General features: G+C 47.6%; 1 protein-coding gene across 5 annotated transcripts in view; it reads left to right on the forward strand.

Annotated features, from left to right (window-relative positions):
• The window catches only part of LOC143367303 (homeobox protein caupolican), a 121,567-nt gene that overhangs the window by 64,958 nt on the left and 40,092 nt on the right, over positions 1-16,517 (forward strand). For all 5 annotated transcript variants that reach the window (XR_013085013.1, XM_076808961.1, XM_076808974.1 and 2 more), the window contains exon 3: positions 12,370-12,506. Coding sequence is in view for 4 of the 5 variants with exons in the window: in XM_076808961.1 (XP_076665076.1) it covers positions 12,370-12,506 (137 nt within the window). In the remaining variant the exon portion in view is untranslated. The remainder of the gene's footprint in view (positions 1-12,369; positions 12,507-16,517) is intronic.

Genomic DNA, 16,517 nt, shown 5'->3' on the forward strand with positions numbered 1-16,517 from the left:
GAATGGAGTTAGGTGGTGACGAGACGACGAGAGCGATCGGGCTCGAATTTTGTACAGTGAGGGGGAATTAAATTGAATTATGATAAATTAACACGCTCGTGGCTAGCTGACTCGTATGTGGGTCGGGAGGATTATGAATCAGTGTCCGTTGAATACGTAGATCATTCCTTTGACTACTATGGGGCTTGAGAGACTAAAAAATTAATAGGTATGTAGATTACAAAGATATTCGAGTGTGCGAAGGAATACCTATTAGAGTTTAGGAGCGGAGGTAGGGGACGAGGAGAGTCCACTTTATTTAGAATACCCTCGTTTCCTTGAATGTACAAAGTAATTCCAAACTTTTGAAATATGAGAAATGTAAAATTGTAAAAATTCGTCTCAATTCTTTACAGAAGTATTCGACAAGCTTTCCTCCTGACCAAGTTAATAAAATAAATAGCGATGTTAGTGATCAAAGTATAATTTGATTTATCGAGTAAAATATTCTTGATATTACACGACAAATGAATATGGTTTCTCTCATTCTTACACCTCACTACCGTGACACAGGAGTAAAAGTGAGCGATCTATTTCCCTATCGGTTAGAAAGGATGGACACGTCGAAGCGGACGAGAAGCTCAGTCGACTTTCTTCCGAGGCGAGCGTGCAAATACAATCACGCGCTGGCAAAGCGAGGCAGAGTGTTTAATCACGGATACGTCAATAATAGGCTGATAAAGCTCTAGTTGACGTAGACATATAGAAATAGACCGACGATCGTATCGCCGTTTCGGCCAATTTATATCTGCACTCGAGCGTGGATACCCAGCACCGGGAGGTAGAACAGATAAAAAGGTCGATCGGAAAACACGCGCTTCGCCAGATGTTGCGAGCCACTTGAAGCGACTTCGGCGGAGCGAGGCAGATAGAGAAGGAGCTGATAATTAAATTCAGCATTTGTCCGAGCCCGCGAGGTTCTCCTTTTTCTGTTACGCTCGTGTCCGTCGCGAGCGATAAGCGCGTATATCCTAGCCGAGGCAAAAGGTCAGCTCGGAACACGCCACCATCGAACGGGATGTAATGCCGGGCAACTTTTATCCAGCCGAGTACACGGGCTCTGCGTAGGCCACGCGTTTCCTGCGCCGTTCCATTTCTCATGGAAACAGTACTAAACTCGCTGTTATTACTATTCCACGAAACGCATGGGGCTAAGGTGTAATCGCGGGCGCGTTATAACCGCCCGGCTTTCGATATGAGAACTCGTAGCTTCCCGTGGCGAATGGGAAGCGGAGCCAATTAAATTTGAATTTATCGGGATAATTATACTAATTGGTTGGCCCCGCCAAAACGGCTCCAGAATGATCGCATCGAAGCAGGCAGCAAGTTTCGAATCGAGACTTATCCTTCTACGATTTTATTCAGTCCCGCTGCACGTAGTCCGAAGGACGGTAAATATTTCGTCGCGCAAATTGCTGTTTTCTTATTAATTCGTGGATCGATTCTGTCCTGGTATCGATAGACTTCCCCGAAGACATTCAGGGGTACAGATTTCCGTCAGAGTTTTACAGAGGAGTTCGCCTTCTAGCGACCACCTTTCACGCCACGATTTAATTAATAGACCATAAATGGAAACCGACAGCTGCGTGAAGTGTGCAGGGAAATATCGGATGGGCCGAGATATCGGTGTCCATGTTCGCCTCGTTTATGACGAATCTCCGACGTCCACCCCAACGATCGAGCGGACTAATCGCCGCTTGGCTCCCGATAACGTCACGCCACTCTCGATTGGCAAAAATTATACGCTCGTTCCCCGCCCATGGACGATCCGAACGATATCCCCGATAACAGCCATTTTATCCCCCTCCTCCCTGAATCGGACTTACCATTCACGTCATTCAAATATCCCCTTTGTACTTCCCCGCCGACAGGTCGATTGCTCGCTGTGACGTTGATTCCGGAGCAGGAGGTAGCGTCGTGTCACCGCCGAGCTCACAATAAACACTTGTTACGTGTCGCCTACATATTTCTTGAAACACTTAGGTTGTCTATATTACCGCGAATGGTCACCCGTGTCTGATGTTGCCGCGCAATCAGCTACAGTCGGATAGATAACACGAGATACTACCGCGTCTTATCGTTGTTCATTGACTTTGGAAATTGAGAGCTATTGTTGGCTATCTAGCGCCGTTGCTCGAGGAGCTAGGGGTAGTTGCAGGTATCGTTGGTTCCCCGATGGTCCGAGCAGGAGGTTCTTCAGCCGAGAGCAGGCATATTAAATTTAGGTGGCTATTAGTGTGGAATCTTGAGCCGGAGGAGGAATAACTGTCGATATTCTAGATAACTCAGTCGATAGACCAGTTTCCCAGCGAGCGAGAAGATTCCTGAGTAGGCTCGTAGTCCCGCTACAGCGATCCTTTTTCTTCGTGTTTAATCGCTGACCTTAACAGCTCGCGCGATTCCGCGGCGTTCCGGGCTCCGTATCGAATCAACAAATTAATTTAGATTGGCGTTTTATCGCCGCGGGCGCAGCGGGCCCCGCGAGCGCGGCCGAACGGAATGTAGATTTAATACCCCGGCTTAATTTCTGCTACTTCACAGTTCGTTTCGCCGGCTAATTGCGTTTCAGTGCCGATGTTAATTGCCGCCGGGGTATTTTGTGACACGCGGTAGGTACGCGCATTATGTCAACATCCCGTGATAATGCCATTCATAAGTTGCCGTGTCCGCCGATCCAGAGCGATTAGAATGGAAACGCGAGCGGAGGTTCTCCCTCGGAGGAGCACGTCGAAGAATCGAGTGGCGTATTTCACGATGCAGGAGATTCTCTGATCAAGGGGGGAGCCTGGTGTAACTAAATGAAAATCGAGGCATTTTTCGGGAATTTTTTTTAAACAAAGTATTTGATAGATCTTTCTGAAACTTTCAGGATATTGTATTAACAGGTTAAGGTATATAACAAAAAATTTTTATTAAAAAAGAGCGGCAAATAACAAAGTTATGCCCAGTCCGTTGGGGACGCAATTATTGCACTGCGGGCGACGTAGCGTCTTTTGGTTTCATCCGAAACCAAAAATCGAACAATTTTCTTTTAGTTTATGAGTGTACGCATAGAATGAAGAAATTTGAAACTTAAACGATGCAAAATGAACAAATGGCGGCCTCTTGAATAAAAAGTTCACTGTTTCCAACGAAATTTTGCCTTAAATGTGTAAAAAAAGTTATTTATTTAAACAATATCATTATACCAATAACTTAGCTCTGTGAAGAAAATGTTCACAAATATCCGTGCACAGGGCCAAGTCGATTGGTTGAATATTTTTGGAGTAATATTGCCCGCAAAGTGTGAAACTGTCGTTTCGAGAAAAACGCATTTAAGGTTTTGTGGTAGCCTGGCGCTCCGTAGCAAAACCGGCTATATCCGCTTTAATTTTTCGAATTTCGTTTTGCGGCTTTGGGAACATATTGTCGTGATGTTCAACTATTGATTTATGCAAAAAAAAAATCGATTTCTTCGATCCGCTACACCAGGCTCCCCCCTTAACGCTTTGAGAGATGCAAGGTTCGGCGAAACACCGTTCCTGGTCAGCCAGACCTTCTGGAACGGTTCCCTCTGCCGTGAAATCTCTGTCGCGTTACGCAACACCTAAGTGGTAGTTCCTCATCACGTGTACAGTTTGAACAACATGGTACAATTATAGAAAAAAGTGCTACAGAAATATACAGAATGATTCGTCACAGCCACCTCACTCGCATGACGCATCAGAATTCGGCAGTGCGTTAACACGTACCTACCTCAAAGGCGCGACGCTGCTTTCAGCAAATTATCTGCGAATACGACTTGGCGGGATGTCAAGGAATCCTTTCAATAAGCGACGACGCTTAATACCTACCTACTCTGTGCCAGTGCCAGAGAAGAGAGGCTCCTGGGATCGGAACTGCTCGCGCGGCTATCCAACAAGTTCGAAAGAGTCGCGCGGGAGCATTCCGATCCGCGATATCGCGAAACGCGTTACTTTACGGGCCATTGATAGGCGTAACACACATAACCTTCTTAATCACGGGCCCGTTTACGCTCTTATAATTGGCAGTTACTCGCTGCTCGCATGCGATACAATGCGCACGCTTCTCGGCCCGTTGTAAACGCGTGTTGCAGCCACGGTTTAATGCATGTAAACGGGCGCTCGGTAAATACGCTCGGCTCTTCTGCCAGGGCTCCATCTTTGTTTTACGGCGGAGATCGTTCCGGTGTGTGGACGAGGCTTCGGCAGTCGTCGAGGAGCACGCTACCTTGGATTCTGCGCATAAATACACCGGTAAACGCGAAGTGCTGAAGCCATTGCGCGAGATATTCCGACTTTTCTTTCGGGGGGATGCTAAGTTGCTACCGGGACGCGTTTACGTTAGTCGAGAGGCCAGGAGGGTTGCACAGCTTTGGGGATCGCTGTGCTCTGATACAAGGTTCCACAGAATCTTTGAAAAGAGTTACTAACTGAAACCAGGGGTTCGTGGCCTTTTTTTGTAGCATGGTAATTTTTTGTTTACTGGTAATACTGTCATGGCGTATCGCCCATTTTCATAGTTGAAGCAAATGGGAATTTTCAATTGCAGAAAAGAGAGATATAATTTCTCTCCCAAGTTGATAGCCCCCCTGGAATCTCTAAGGGTCCCTCGGTATTACTTGGACACTTATTCTAGGCTTTTATCAACGTACCTAATTTATCCTGCTTAGAAAAAGGAGGTCTTTTCTTCTACTGACCCACCTACAAGTCAAGACAGTATTGATCGCACACTCCGACACGTAGATGATGACTGTACTATTACACAATCGTCGTGCAGCAACACCGCAAGCACTTCCGCTGGTGTAGCCGGCGGTAGACAGAAACCTGGCCCCAGGCTTGAGCAGCAAACGCGTTCAAAATAATTGCACTTCGTTCAATTTAAACTCTATGAAGCAACATCGAGTATAATGTTTCTATTTATCAGCCAATGCAAGTACCTATCCGGTGACAACGCCGCACGGCCAAGACGTCTACTTAGTCGTCTCTGGTGCCCCACGCTTCCATCGTTCACGAGTCTCAGGAGTCACGCGAAAAATTCCGCACAGGTCCCCCTTGAACCATAGTTGGTGTTATTAGTCGGGGTTGACCGATCGACACCCGAGGAATGCCATTTGTCGTGAGACGGCGCGTCGAACGTCATAGCTTTGCACCTTTATCGCAATAAATTGCAGGTGGCCCCCGCGGTCAGCCCTTCGTGGAATTTCAGTGGCGTCGTGCAATTTCGTGCACGCGACAGCCAGCCCAGCCTCCGCGAAAGCCACGCGCGACCAACCGAGCCTGGAATGTCATAAGCGTGCCCGGTCACTGGGAATTTTGAGAATTTTGACGAGTACGCGGCCGCCCCCCTCTCCACGGGGTTCGTTCGCGAGATATACATGTCTCGTTAATAAAGGCGATTAATAATAATGATAAAAATATCCCCGCCCTCTAGCGAGTCGCGTGAGCCTAGGCTTTAACGGGGATTTTTATGGCATAGGGTAAACTCGGCTGAGTCCGTGATAGTTTTAGAATTTGTCTATTAATTGCTAATATTTACATGTTCTGAAAGTGAGTCTCTTGCCGCTCTGGGCAAAAATGATTTTTGCCGTCCTTTATATTTAATTATTAATAATTATTTCTGAATATAATTTTTGACAGTGAGTTAAATTTTTGATAGGTATTTCTTGAATAACGAAAGTCCATTTGTTTTATAAAGAATTTAAAATTCATAAAAAAAACAGTAACAACATTAAATAAAATATATAGGGAGAATCCATTCGAACTCGGACATATTTCGGAGTAAGTTTTCGTAGATTGCTGAAATTGAATATGTTGTAGTCTTTAGTGATATTTAAACGTACCTCAAAGGCTTTTTCAAAATTTAAAAAAAGGTCGATTTTACGGCTGTTTGAAATTAAGTGCAACTTTTTTTCAATTCATTATAGCTATGGAAGTAGTAAACCGATGGAGATGAGCTTTACGTTGCTTATAGAGAAGACATTGAAGTTTTAAGAAAAAGTTATGTCAGTTTAGAAAAAAAATTTGAACCATTTTTGTGCAATTATTATAAACAAATGCAGCTTTTTAATATCGGGCGCGATTTTAAGAATTTGAAGAAAAAAAGGAGAACATAGTTCTATCCTTCCCTTTGATGGACAAGTTTTCAAAAATATGGACATTTTAAAATTGGCTTTGTAAAAATTGCCGAAAGTGGACGCTGCGTCGCCCAGCACCGGCTCAACTGCTCGGACCGTGCGGTACTCGCAGCGGCCAAGCGGCTATACCCTGTAAGTATTTGAAAAAAAGAATTGAAAGAGAAAAACTCTTACTGATTTTTATATCCAACATAATACGGTATCTGAATTTTTGGTGTTCGTAATATTTTCCTTGAAACGAGGGTGACTTTTAGTTTTTTAAATGGAATGCTATATATTTGATTACCCAATATGAAAGCGACTGTTAAGACAAACTCAACCATATGGTAGACTATGATCTTCAAGGCCACGCAAGGTTAGGAATGAAGTAAATATATTGAACTATCTATCTAGTAGATTGAGTTTCTTCCTTTCATTCCTAACCTTGTGTGGCCTTGAAGGTCATAGTGTACCATATGGTTGAGTTTGTCTTGACAGTTGCTTTCATATTGGGTAATCAAATGTATAGCATTCCATTTAAAAAACTAAAAGTCACCCTCGTTTCAAGGAAAATATTACGAACACCAAAAATTGGGATACCGTATTATGTTGGATATAAGATACATTAAGAGTTTTCCTCCTTCAGTTTTGTTCAAATACTTACCATTTTCGAGAATTCTGTATAAGAATATCAGGTACAGCCGCTTGGCCGCTGCGAGTACCGCACGGCCCGACCAGTCGAGCCGTGCTGGGCGACACAGCGTCAAGTTTGGGCAATTTTTACAGGGCCAATTTTAAAATGTCCATATTTTTCAAAATTTGTCCATCAAGGGGAAGGATAAAACTATGTTCTCCTCTTTTCAGATTTTTAAATTCGCGCCCGATGTTAAAAAACTGGATTTGTTTAAAATAATTGCACAAAAATGGTTCAATTTTTTTTTTTAAACTGAAATAACTTTTTCTTAAAACTTCAATGTCTCCACTATAAGCATCGCAAAGCTCATCTCCATCCGTTTACTACTTCCACAGCTATAATGTACCGAAAAAAAGTTAGCACTTAACATCAAACAGCTGTAAAATCGACATTTTGAAATTTTTTGAAAAAAAGCCTTTGAGGTACGTTTAAATATCACTAAAGACTACAAAATATTCCAAATTCCCCAATCTACAAAAACATACTCCGAGACCTGTCCGAGTTCGCATGGAATGACTCTATAAGCAGGTAGAAGGTAGGTGCCTACCTATTTTTTAAATCTTAAAGAAACAGTACTCTTATAAAATATTTAAAAAAAAAATAAAATAAAAACCGGTGTAAATACTTTTATTGACTTTAATTTTCTCTTTCCACTAAATTTGCCAATCTGGACAGTTGCCCTGCTTGCGTCCCACTAGATTGGTCCCCGTGACCATTCCAGGCACTAATCATTAAATTCGTGCCCCAAATCTGTTTCTTAAAACCCTACGCGACTGAAGCGCTAATGGCGTCGATGTTCGTAAAAACCCGCTGCCGATATCACTTACGCAGAGATGTCGGTTACAGAACTGTGATTTATCATGTGAAATAGTTGTCGTTTCGCGTTGCTCGGACCATAAAGCAATCTTATCTGAGAGGGTGAAGTTATTAGTAACGCATATTGAGTATAACGTAATCTTATCGTTGACGTAATAAATATTGGCTACAAAGTGAAATAAAATGTAGCCGCGTTTGATAACGAGTGGGTTCATTTCGAACAGCTCCTCCTGTCGGGCAGGTGTCCGTTGTGTGCTCTGCGACTGCCTCAGCGATTCAATTCACTCTTCCACGCTTCATTCTTGATCCACTCTGTAATCAGTACGAGGCACTTAAAACACCTCCGCGCAGCGCACGTGCCAACGCGGCTTTAGGAAGGGTAACTTCGCTCAAGCAGATCAGCTTGCTGAAACAATCACCACAGTTTGATAATCTTCGGAAGACCTCATCTTCAATAACAAAAAAAAAAAGAACGACATTCCCCGTGACCACCTATTTTCCCACTGCACCTACCATGGTCCTCGTAGCAACACCAGCGCACACGCGAGGAAATACTTCGGCGATGAGGTGACTCGAATAAGGTCACCGACTGCACCATAGCCCGCATCGTCGCGCATTGCCAGTGCAAATTTCCTTGCCCCTGCCTCGCCTCCCCCGCGTTACTTCCTTCGATCGTGAATCGTTCCTTCCAGCCCGTGACCCTTTGTCCCGGCTGGGCGGATCGTTAAGCAGGAAGCATGTGCTTCCGACGATTCCAGCGGCGCGCCGTCGTTCCGACGAGCATTATAATATAATAAGAATCGGATTAGCATTGAATGAAGTGGGTGGCGCGAGAGCGGAGAGCGATAAAGGGACTAATAAAAAAGCGGGCTGTTTAAGGCGAGCACGGTGGTCCTTGTTTAACTCTAGGGCCCCGTCGGCGGAATAAATAAGAACGCGACTTCGGGGGTGCGCAGCGTCCCGTCCGGCAGGGCGATCCCTCGACCGCGCTCGGCGCTGCTGATAACGATTCCTCCGCGAATGGAACGTGACTTTCCCAGCGGGTGAAACGCTTCGACGCGACCGAAAGCTGTCCCGCGTGAAAGCTCTCTACGGCTTCATCATAGCTGCGTCGATACTACACCCACCCCTAGGCGGCGTTAATTAAATTAGGCACGAAACGACTGCTGGCCGAGCCTCGAACTTTAGCTTTGAAGGTCTCGCGTGACGAGCCCCTTCCGTTATATTCGGGCAACTTTTGCCTACGGTTGTCTCTTTTCTCCCCGTTCGTCGATCTCCGACTCCGTGGAACGGATCGGGTAACTTGGCGCCGCGCTTGTTTTCGAGAACTTTTCGACGTTGCTGCGCATAGTAATTGGGTATACGTGAGCGAGCGGTTGCGTAGGAAGCCCGAGGCGAGGCTGCGGATCGGATTTCACCGACTTTGGTAAATTTTCGAGCGATTTTTGCCCCTTTTTTTTTAAGTTCTGAGCGAGCAAAGTTTGTACACACTTGGGTGGCTGGAGACGTTGGCTATTCGCGTTTAGTGCATGGAAGGTCGTCGTTGGTTTCTGAGATTTTCTGTCACACGTTTGGTGATAATATTTTTTATATAAATAGACGTACCACTGCACGGTTATTCTGTATGGAAAAGCAGGTACGAAAATTTGACGGTTGTCGTTGCTGCTATCATCGAGCTCTTTCCCTTTGCTTTCGATAATCACCCCGCGAGCTTCACGCACCCTCGGTGGACGTTCATGCGAAATAACGATCGGGACGTCGCGGGAGTCGGGACGTTCCTGCCAGGAAATGTAGAGAGGAAGCGCTTATTCGACCACGAATCTACCGATAATCGAATTGATACACGTGCAACCCCTCGTTTAAATAATTTCGCGAATCGTCGCATATCTGGTGGTGTGCGTGCCGGCCGCAAAGCGACTCGATCCGATGATATACACACGTATCGCGCGTGTTCGTGCTCGCCAATAATAATCCGCCCCGGCATCGTTTCTAATAAAAAAGAATGACGCGCGTACGTCACGACAAAGGGGTGGCACGGGAAGATAGCGTCGCAGCAATTTTCGCAAATTTCTGACTTTTTGTAGAGTTACTGTATCCCGGAGATGTAGATTTCTTCAATTTCACTCCTTCTAATTCTAAGGCTAATATTAAGTGCTCGGAATCTGCCAGAAATCTAAAAGAATTAGAGTTATCATGCTACTTTTAGAAGCTAGCTAAACCGTCTCTCCCTTCGGAGTTTTCATGCACTTTCAATTTACAAAAAACACTGGCTACTAATACCGCGAATTTTTTCTACAGTCTCTTTAACACGTTACACTGATCCATATCACAGAAAGCACGCCTGGCATTAAGTAGGTTAAGTTATAGGAACAGTTTCGCCCCGAGGAAGTAGAGTTAAGTATCATTTCTTTCTTATCTCATTAACGTTACATCTAGTTGATCATCCACCATCTCCAAGATACAGGTACATACATTCTACCATCCCTCAGCGTCTCCCACGTTCTCCCTCAACCCCCCACCTCCGAAACTCACCTACGCACTTTTCAGCCACATCATCCCCAGTAACTGTTATCGAGGTCAGACCTCCTCCGGGGTCCGCACCTTCGGAGAGCTCTCGGCAAGCATGCTTATTGCTACCTTAATGCACCGCTCGCTCGTATAATCGGCTGCTGACCGGGCCCGCGTTCTGCAGTCGTAACAATAGTCCAAGGCGTCGACGCTGGACCACCCGCGGCTCGCCATTAAAGTCGCTCCCGTGGAAAGGACATGATCGTAGAGAAGCGAAGCGAGAGAGCGAGAGAGGGACAAGTACGCGTAGACTCCTGCTCTCCTGTCCCGTTACTACCTGAGAAAAGAGAAAGGAGCGCCGGGGAAAGGCGGAGGGCGAAAAAGAGCGGGCCAAAAGGGCAGATTCGGGAATCGGAGCGAGGGGATGGGCCCCGGGGGAATTAAGAGTCAGGGAAGCGGGACGACAGTCGTCGGCGATCGCTGTAAAGCGAAACTTCCTGGCGCCAAACGCCTCTAAGCCTTCGCTCTAATAATATCCCATTGTGCTCCCATTAGCCGCCGAACACGCCGCCGTCCCTCGCGTCTTTTCCCGCCGCCCCCAACTCCGCTCTTCCTATCTCTCTTTTCCCTTCTAGGGTGCCTCCTTATTCTACGGTTTACGGTGTCACCTTGAACCACTGACTTCAAGTATCAGGTCTTGGAGCGCATCCCATTAAGCCACCGCTGCAGTGTCTACTTTGCCCCGTTCACACTTCGAGCGGCGCAAGGTCTTCAAAAACGTCACACTTCTGCTGGAATAATTCCTGTGCAAAGCGGATTGCGAGCTGGGTTTATTTTTAAAACAAACATTCCTGGATTCTCGGGGAACACTTTATTCCAGCTTTGCACGCAGGGTTGTTCTTCTTAACTGCATAGGAGAGTTTCCCCTTGTTAGCAGAAGGGAAAACGGCAATGAGATTCGCGATTTCGTGGAAGCGAAACCGTTTTGCTCTCGATGAGGCGCGCTCGACGCGAATAGTCGTGGGTGTAGCCCGATTAACGGATCGTCAGTCATTCAGCGATGGGTTGATTGATCCGCGCGCGTTCCTGACCCCGTTGCCATCGGGTTCGCGCGAGATCGCCGTTTAAGATGATGGATCGTTCGATTTTAATTCGCCGGGGCCCCGATTTGCATAAATTGCGTCACGCCAGTGGGCCGCTCGGCTCGAAAAGAGGAGCCGGGCTTCGAGGAACGCTGTTCGTGGTACGAAAGCAAAAGTAACACGGGTTCGTGTGCCATTTACGGATCGCTCGGATTGCTTTTACATACCTGCGCTATATACTTCCGCGATCGCCGTCGCTTATAACTCGCGTAATCGATAATGTTCGTTTACGTGCAGTGATTCTGACTGGCTGGGCCGCGCAGCGTACATCGCGCGCGTGATTATTGACAAATGGCACACATTGTTGTGCCGTACAATGCAGTTATTTCGGTGTATCGTGCATTGTGCCAGAAGATGGGTGACGCAACGGGCCTACAACCCCGATGACCATCGTCGTTCGCAGTTAGTCAATCGTCGTTTTTGTAACTTGTACAGCTGTCACACGGCTGTCCAGTGTTTTGCAACAAACACCAGCTTGTACTACAATCTCCAAGGTTCTCGTCACCGGCTGGGCTGGTCGCAAAAATGAGATCTTCTTGAAAGATGTGTATCATGTCGCGAGCTTTCTGTCGCGCTATCTGCTCTGCTCCGTGTTACGAATAATCGTTTTGTGACGGTGACGTTAGCTCGCGTCCATCGTCATCCCTGAATTCGAGATCGTTCCTTTCAGGGGCGCGCCCAGGATTTAATCTCGGGGGAGCCGAGTTGAATGGATAAAAATATTTTTAATGCAAGTGCAATAGAATTCTTTAGGTGATCGTAAAAATTTATTTAAAGACTCCAATCTACTTAGTTTTCTTTTATTTTTTACACAGTCTCTTCTTTGCGGGGGTGCCAGGGCGCGTTGGTTCCTTCTGGGTTCTTTATGTAATAATAATAATTGTTCATACATATGTTTCGTTTTAATTTAGTAATTCGAACACGGCTAATAAAATTTAGCAAACTTAGAATTTCCTTTGAACGCTACTGGATACTTGGTAATATATTTTCCACTGGTAAATAGATTATTTCCATATCCTATTGCAACAGTAATGAATGGTGCGATTCCGTTGCAGGGAAATCCGTACGGATTGAAGGACACGACGGGGATGGGCATGACGGCGGATATGGGTGCCGCCGCATGGGGCACGGCCGCCCTTCAACCTGCTGCCACGGGTTACTACCCCTACGATCCAACCCTGGCCGCCTACGGGTAAGTTTATCACCAGGTTTCATGGTCTCTCGGCTCCATTAGATTAAACCACCACAGGCGCTCCGCGGCTCTCTCCCCTGCCCCTTTCTCGCAGCTCAGTGCCGCCATTAAAACAAGAGTCACGATCTCGTACTCGCTACACATATCCTGCCAGCAATGGTTATCGTCATCGCGAATCCGTAATATCGTCCCCTCCGCGTAACCAAGCTGTGGCGAGCACAATTTTAGTCGCTCCATAAACGTACTGGTGAAACTTACAGAAAACTGATTTCTGGCTACTCTTCTTGAAATAATCTAGTGACCGAAGTTATTCATATGCAGGTTTACACCCCTTTAGAATACCCGCGGAATAACTATCGCGGATGTAAGAGATAGGTATTATTACGCGAAATAAGGGGTGTCTTCAAGTTCGTGATAAATCTGCGAACTGTGAGGTCGCTTCTCCACCCCTAATTCTACTCCGAAGTAGACGAAGCTCACAGCACAGTTTTAAAACCCCTACGAATTATTTCCATAAGACCGTGAAAGGAGTAAATCGCGAAGTGCGTACAGGGATCAGCGATACGGTTGCATCGCGGCTCGCTGGAGCCCCTTTAATCTCGTTCGCGCCCCTCGAGCGTCAAAACTGTATAATGTGACGCGCGCTCCGTCAAGGTAGGCGACAATTAATCCGTAAGAAGGGCGTGGAGCGAGCCGGATGCTCGCTCTTCCTGCCCGTGGATAAGAGTTACGAGGGTGCTGTCAACACGAGGACCCTTGTACTTCATCTTGTAGGGAAGCAGGAATATCGATGGGCGAGAAGAGGTCGTCACTTAAGGACGACACCTACCCCCACCGGCCGCACCCCTTAAACGTTGTACTCCGCGGCGTAAGTGATTCGCCCCGGACGTGTATTTCCAGCGCTAACCGGGCCCCGTATTTTCGTTACGAATCCGTTGTTTTGATTAATAATGGCAGCGCGTAGGAAAAAGCCTGACGGCCGGAATTTACGGCGGGGAATTTATTTTGGTAGAGCGTGCGGCGTGCTCGACGCCGCTGTATCGCGATACACCGGCGATATATCAAAATCTGTCAGAACGGGGGAACGATTATTTATCGAGCTTGGAATTAAAATTAAAAAAGTCCCGCGCTACACCGTCGGGCGCGTTGTTGTCGTGTCGCGAGCAGAGTGTCGCGCGTTTATTCGGAGTACGAAAAAAGGGGGTGGGAAAAAAAAACTGGGAAAAGCACCGTCGAGAAACGATAGGCGATTGTCGCGAGGCGGGCGGTTTTTGCAGCGCAATTTCGCGTCGCCGGTTGGGAAAATAAACCAGGTCGGGTGCGTGTACTTGCTTCCGAGCGATTTGCGGGAAAAGGGGAGAAAAAGCACGTGGTTCTGCTAGCCTGCATAATAACGCGCCTAGGAGGCTTGCGATCGCGTTTGGAGGCTCCGTTTGTCGAAGGGCCGAGAGGCTTTCGTGGGAAACGAACGGGGCTATTTCCGAGGACCATGTGTCGCGTGCCGATGACAAAATGAGACATTGACGTAGATTTCGACGCTAGGCGTAATTGGAAACACTTGGTTCCACGGGCCTCGATTCCTCTTCGTCGCTCGTAAATCTGAAGTCCCCTTTCTTCCCTTCCTTTTTTTTCATTCGAACGGTCTTCGAGGAGACGCGCCATATAAATTCGTATCACCCGCGGCCTTCGAGAGAATTTAGATCGATAATTTGGAAGGAAAGAAGCTACTGTGTTTGAACAAAGAAACGACGATAAAGTCAGTTTGTTGCGGATAGAATGTTTTGTTACTCCAAACTGAAAAGAAGTGCTCCCGAAGTAGAGAAGGGATGGCTATATTGGTGACCAATTAATATTACGTGTGCATAATAAGATGCTGATCTACGCATTAACTTCTGAAGCCAGTGCACACCCATGAAAACCAGTTCCCTGGCTCTATAAATCAATCGAATGTTAAAATGATACCAGTCCTCCCAAATAAGACCCAGAAGACAATTCCAGACGCACGATACACCGTCCATCAATGCAATGACTTCATTCATCGCGAATATCTTCATCGCCATCAATGACTTCATCACTCGTAACGCTCTCAGCAATTTATCGTCTCCTTTTACCTGCGCACAAGTCCAGGGTTTCGACGTCTTCTCGAATGATCATCGTCAAAAAAATTCTCCTCGAACTATTCTCCAATCAAAATATCGCGATTCAGTGTACAAGAACCTGTCGAATCCTTGAAGCGACCAGCGCCGTGCGCCAGTTCTGCCTCGGATCCTCCAGCGGATGAAGTGTTGGGACCTCAAGGCTGCCTGTTACCCTCCCCCGATACACGCCGCGAGGCCCCTTGGAAGCAGCAAGCCCGCCGAAAGTTGAAAAAAAATCTTTTGCGCGCCGTATAAGAAAAAAAAGAAGGAAAGAAAAAAGAGAGGAGCCGCGGAGGAGAATCCAATATCTCGTGAGGCCTGTGCGAGCTCGATCGAGCCCTTTGATCTCGCCGAGCTCCGTTCTCTCGTCATCGTCGAGCGGTTGCCAGATTCCACGGTCCTCGAAGGGGGATGAGGGCAGCGAGATTCGAGAGAAACCGTGCACGGCGAACGGTTACAAAATGGCTGTAGGGAGCCGAGTGGGCGTACGTAATGGAGGCTTCCAGGTTGGCCGTATATATAGCCGCATCGCGAGCGTAGGGAGAGCAGTAGGTCTCTCTCCGTAGGAGAGCGAGTGAGTGAGTTTATTGATTGGCTTCCTCCCGGGGTTGGCTCGCCTGTTCGCCAGACCTCTCTCTGCTCTCTATTCTCTCGCTCCCTCTCGTCGGCCGCGGTCTCTGGTTCCCTTGCGCGGCGAGTCTCTGTTTCTCTCCAGCGCCAGCACGCTCGTTCCTCAGCCAGAGCTGCTCCGATCCTCCTCTCCCACCGTCTTCCTTCCACCTCTATCGCGGGGCGACCTCCTTCCACCCTCGGAACCGAGCCCAGCTCCCACAGGTGCTTTACTTACTTTGCTTAGCAACCCTCGTGTCCACGCAAACACGCGCGTACGCGCGTACGTACACGCTCGCCCACGCACCGACCGAGTCTCGTCCTCCGCCATCCACCCACCCTTCGCCTCCCTCGCGGAGATCCCTCCTTGTGCGCGTCGAGACGCGTGCGTTCGCCGTGTACAAAACTACCGACCGTGGGCATTGTTTATCGTGGAATCCACCCTCTGTTGCTCTCCCAGTCCTCTCCATTCCGGCCCAAGCCTCTATTAATTTACTTGCTTAATAATACGACAGCCCTCTCTTTGCTCTTCGCTCCTCGCTCTCCCTCTCTCTCTCTCTGTGGCTGCTCTTCTCCTGCGCCGTTCCACGGGCTGTCGCCGCTTTCGTCGTCGACGGGCCGCTATTGTTTCGAAGCGGCGGGGGTTGCGTCGGGGGTAGGCGGCCGGTTATGGACTGAAGCGGGGCTCGATTGGGACGACGTGGCACGAGGACGTTCTGATTACGGGAAATGAGAAATACGTCGTTGGCCGCGGGCGCGAGCGGATTCTCCTTTGAGAGTCAAAGCGGGGAGCGCCGTGCCCTTTCTTCCGTGACGTTGGGTCCCCCGAACCCCGCGTTTGTTTCGTTTTGAAGGCTTTCGACGACTCTTAATTGCTCGTCGATACCTCCGAGGGTGGATCTGGGGCGCAGAAATAGGGGAGAAAGTGTCGCGCGAGTGCTAGCAGGTCCGAGCTTTATTTTCGGAATTACGACGGACAGGGGGGCGTGATCGATCGGATTTAGATGTCCTTTCGCCGTTAACGCAGCTTGTTTCGGCGCCCTGAGTAAGGTATTAACTGGTTATTGGAGTCCAGATTGGAATACTCTGTGCTCTGCTTTTATTGCAAGCAGTTCGCGCGTAAGTACAAGGGTTGTATTTATATTTAACGGAGCACGGTTTCAGTGGAAAAGAAGAGATTTCTTCTTCCTCGCTGTGCATTTACCCCTCGAAGTATTTCGCTGTGTAATTCTCAGGAAAACTGAGGGGAAACGGCGCGGATGCG

The sequence above is a fragment of the Andrena cerasifolii genome, chromosome 1 (assembly GCF_050908995.1).
Source record: "Andrena cerasifolii isolate SP2316 chromosome 1, iyAndCera1_principal, whole genome shotgun sequence".
Lineage (NCBI taxonomy): Eukaryota > Metazoa > Arthropoda > Insecta > Hymenoptera > Andrenidae > Andrena > Andrena cerasifolii.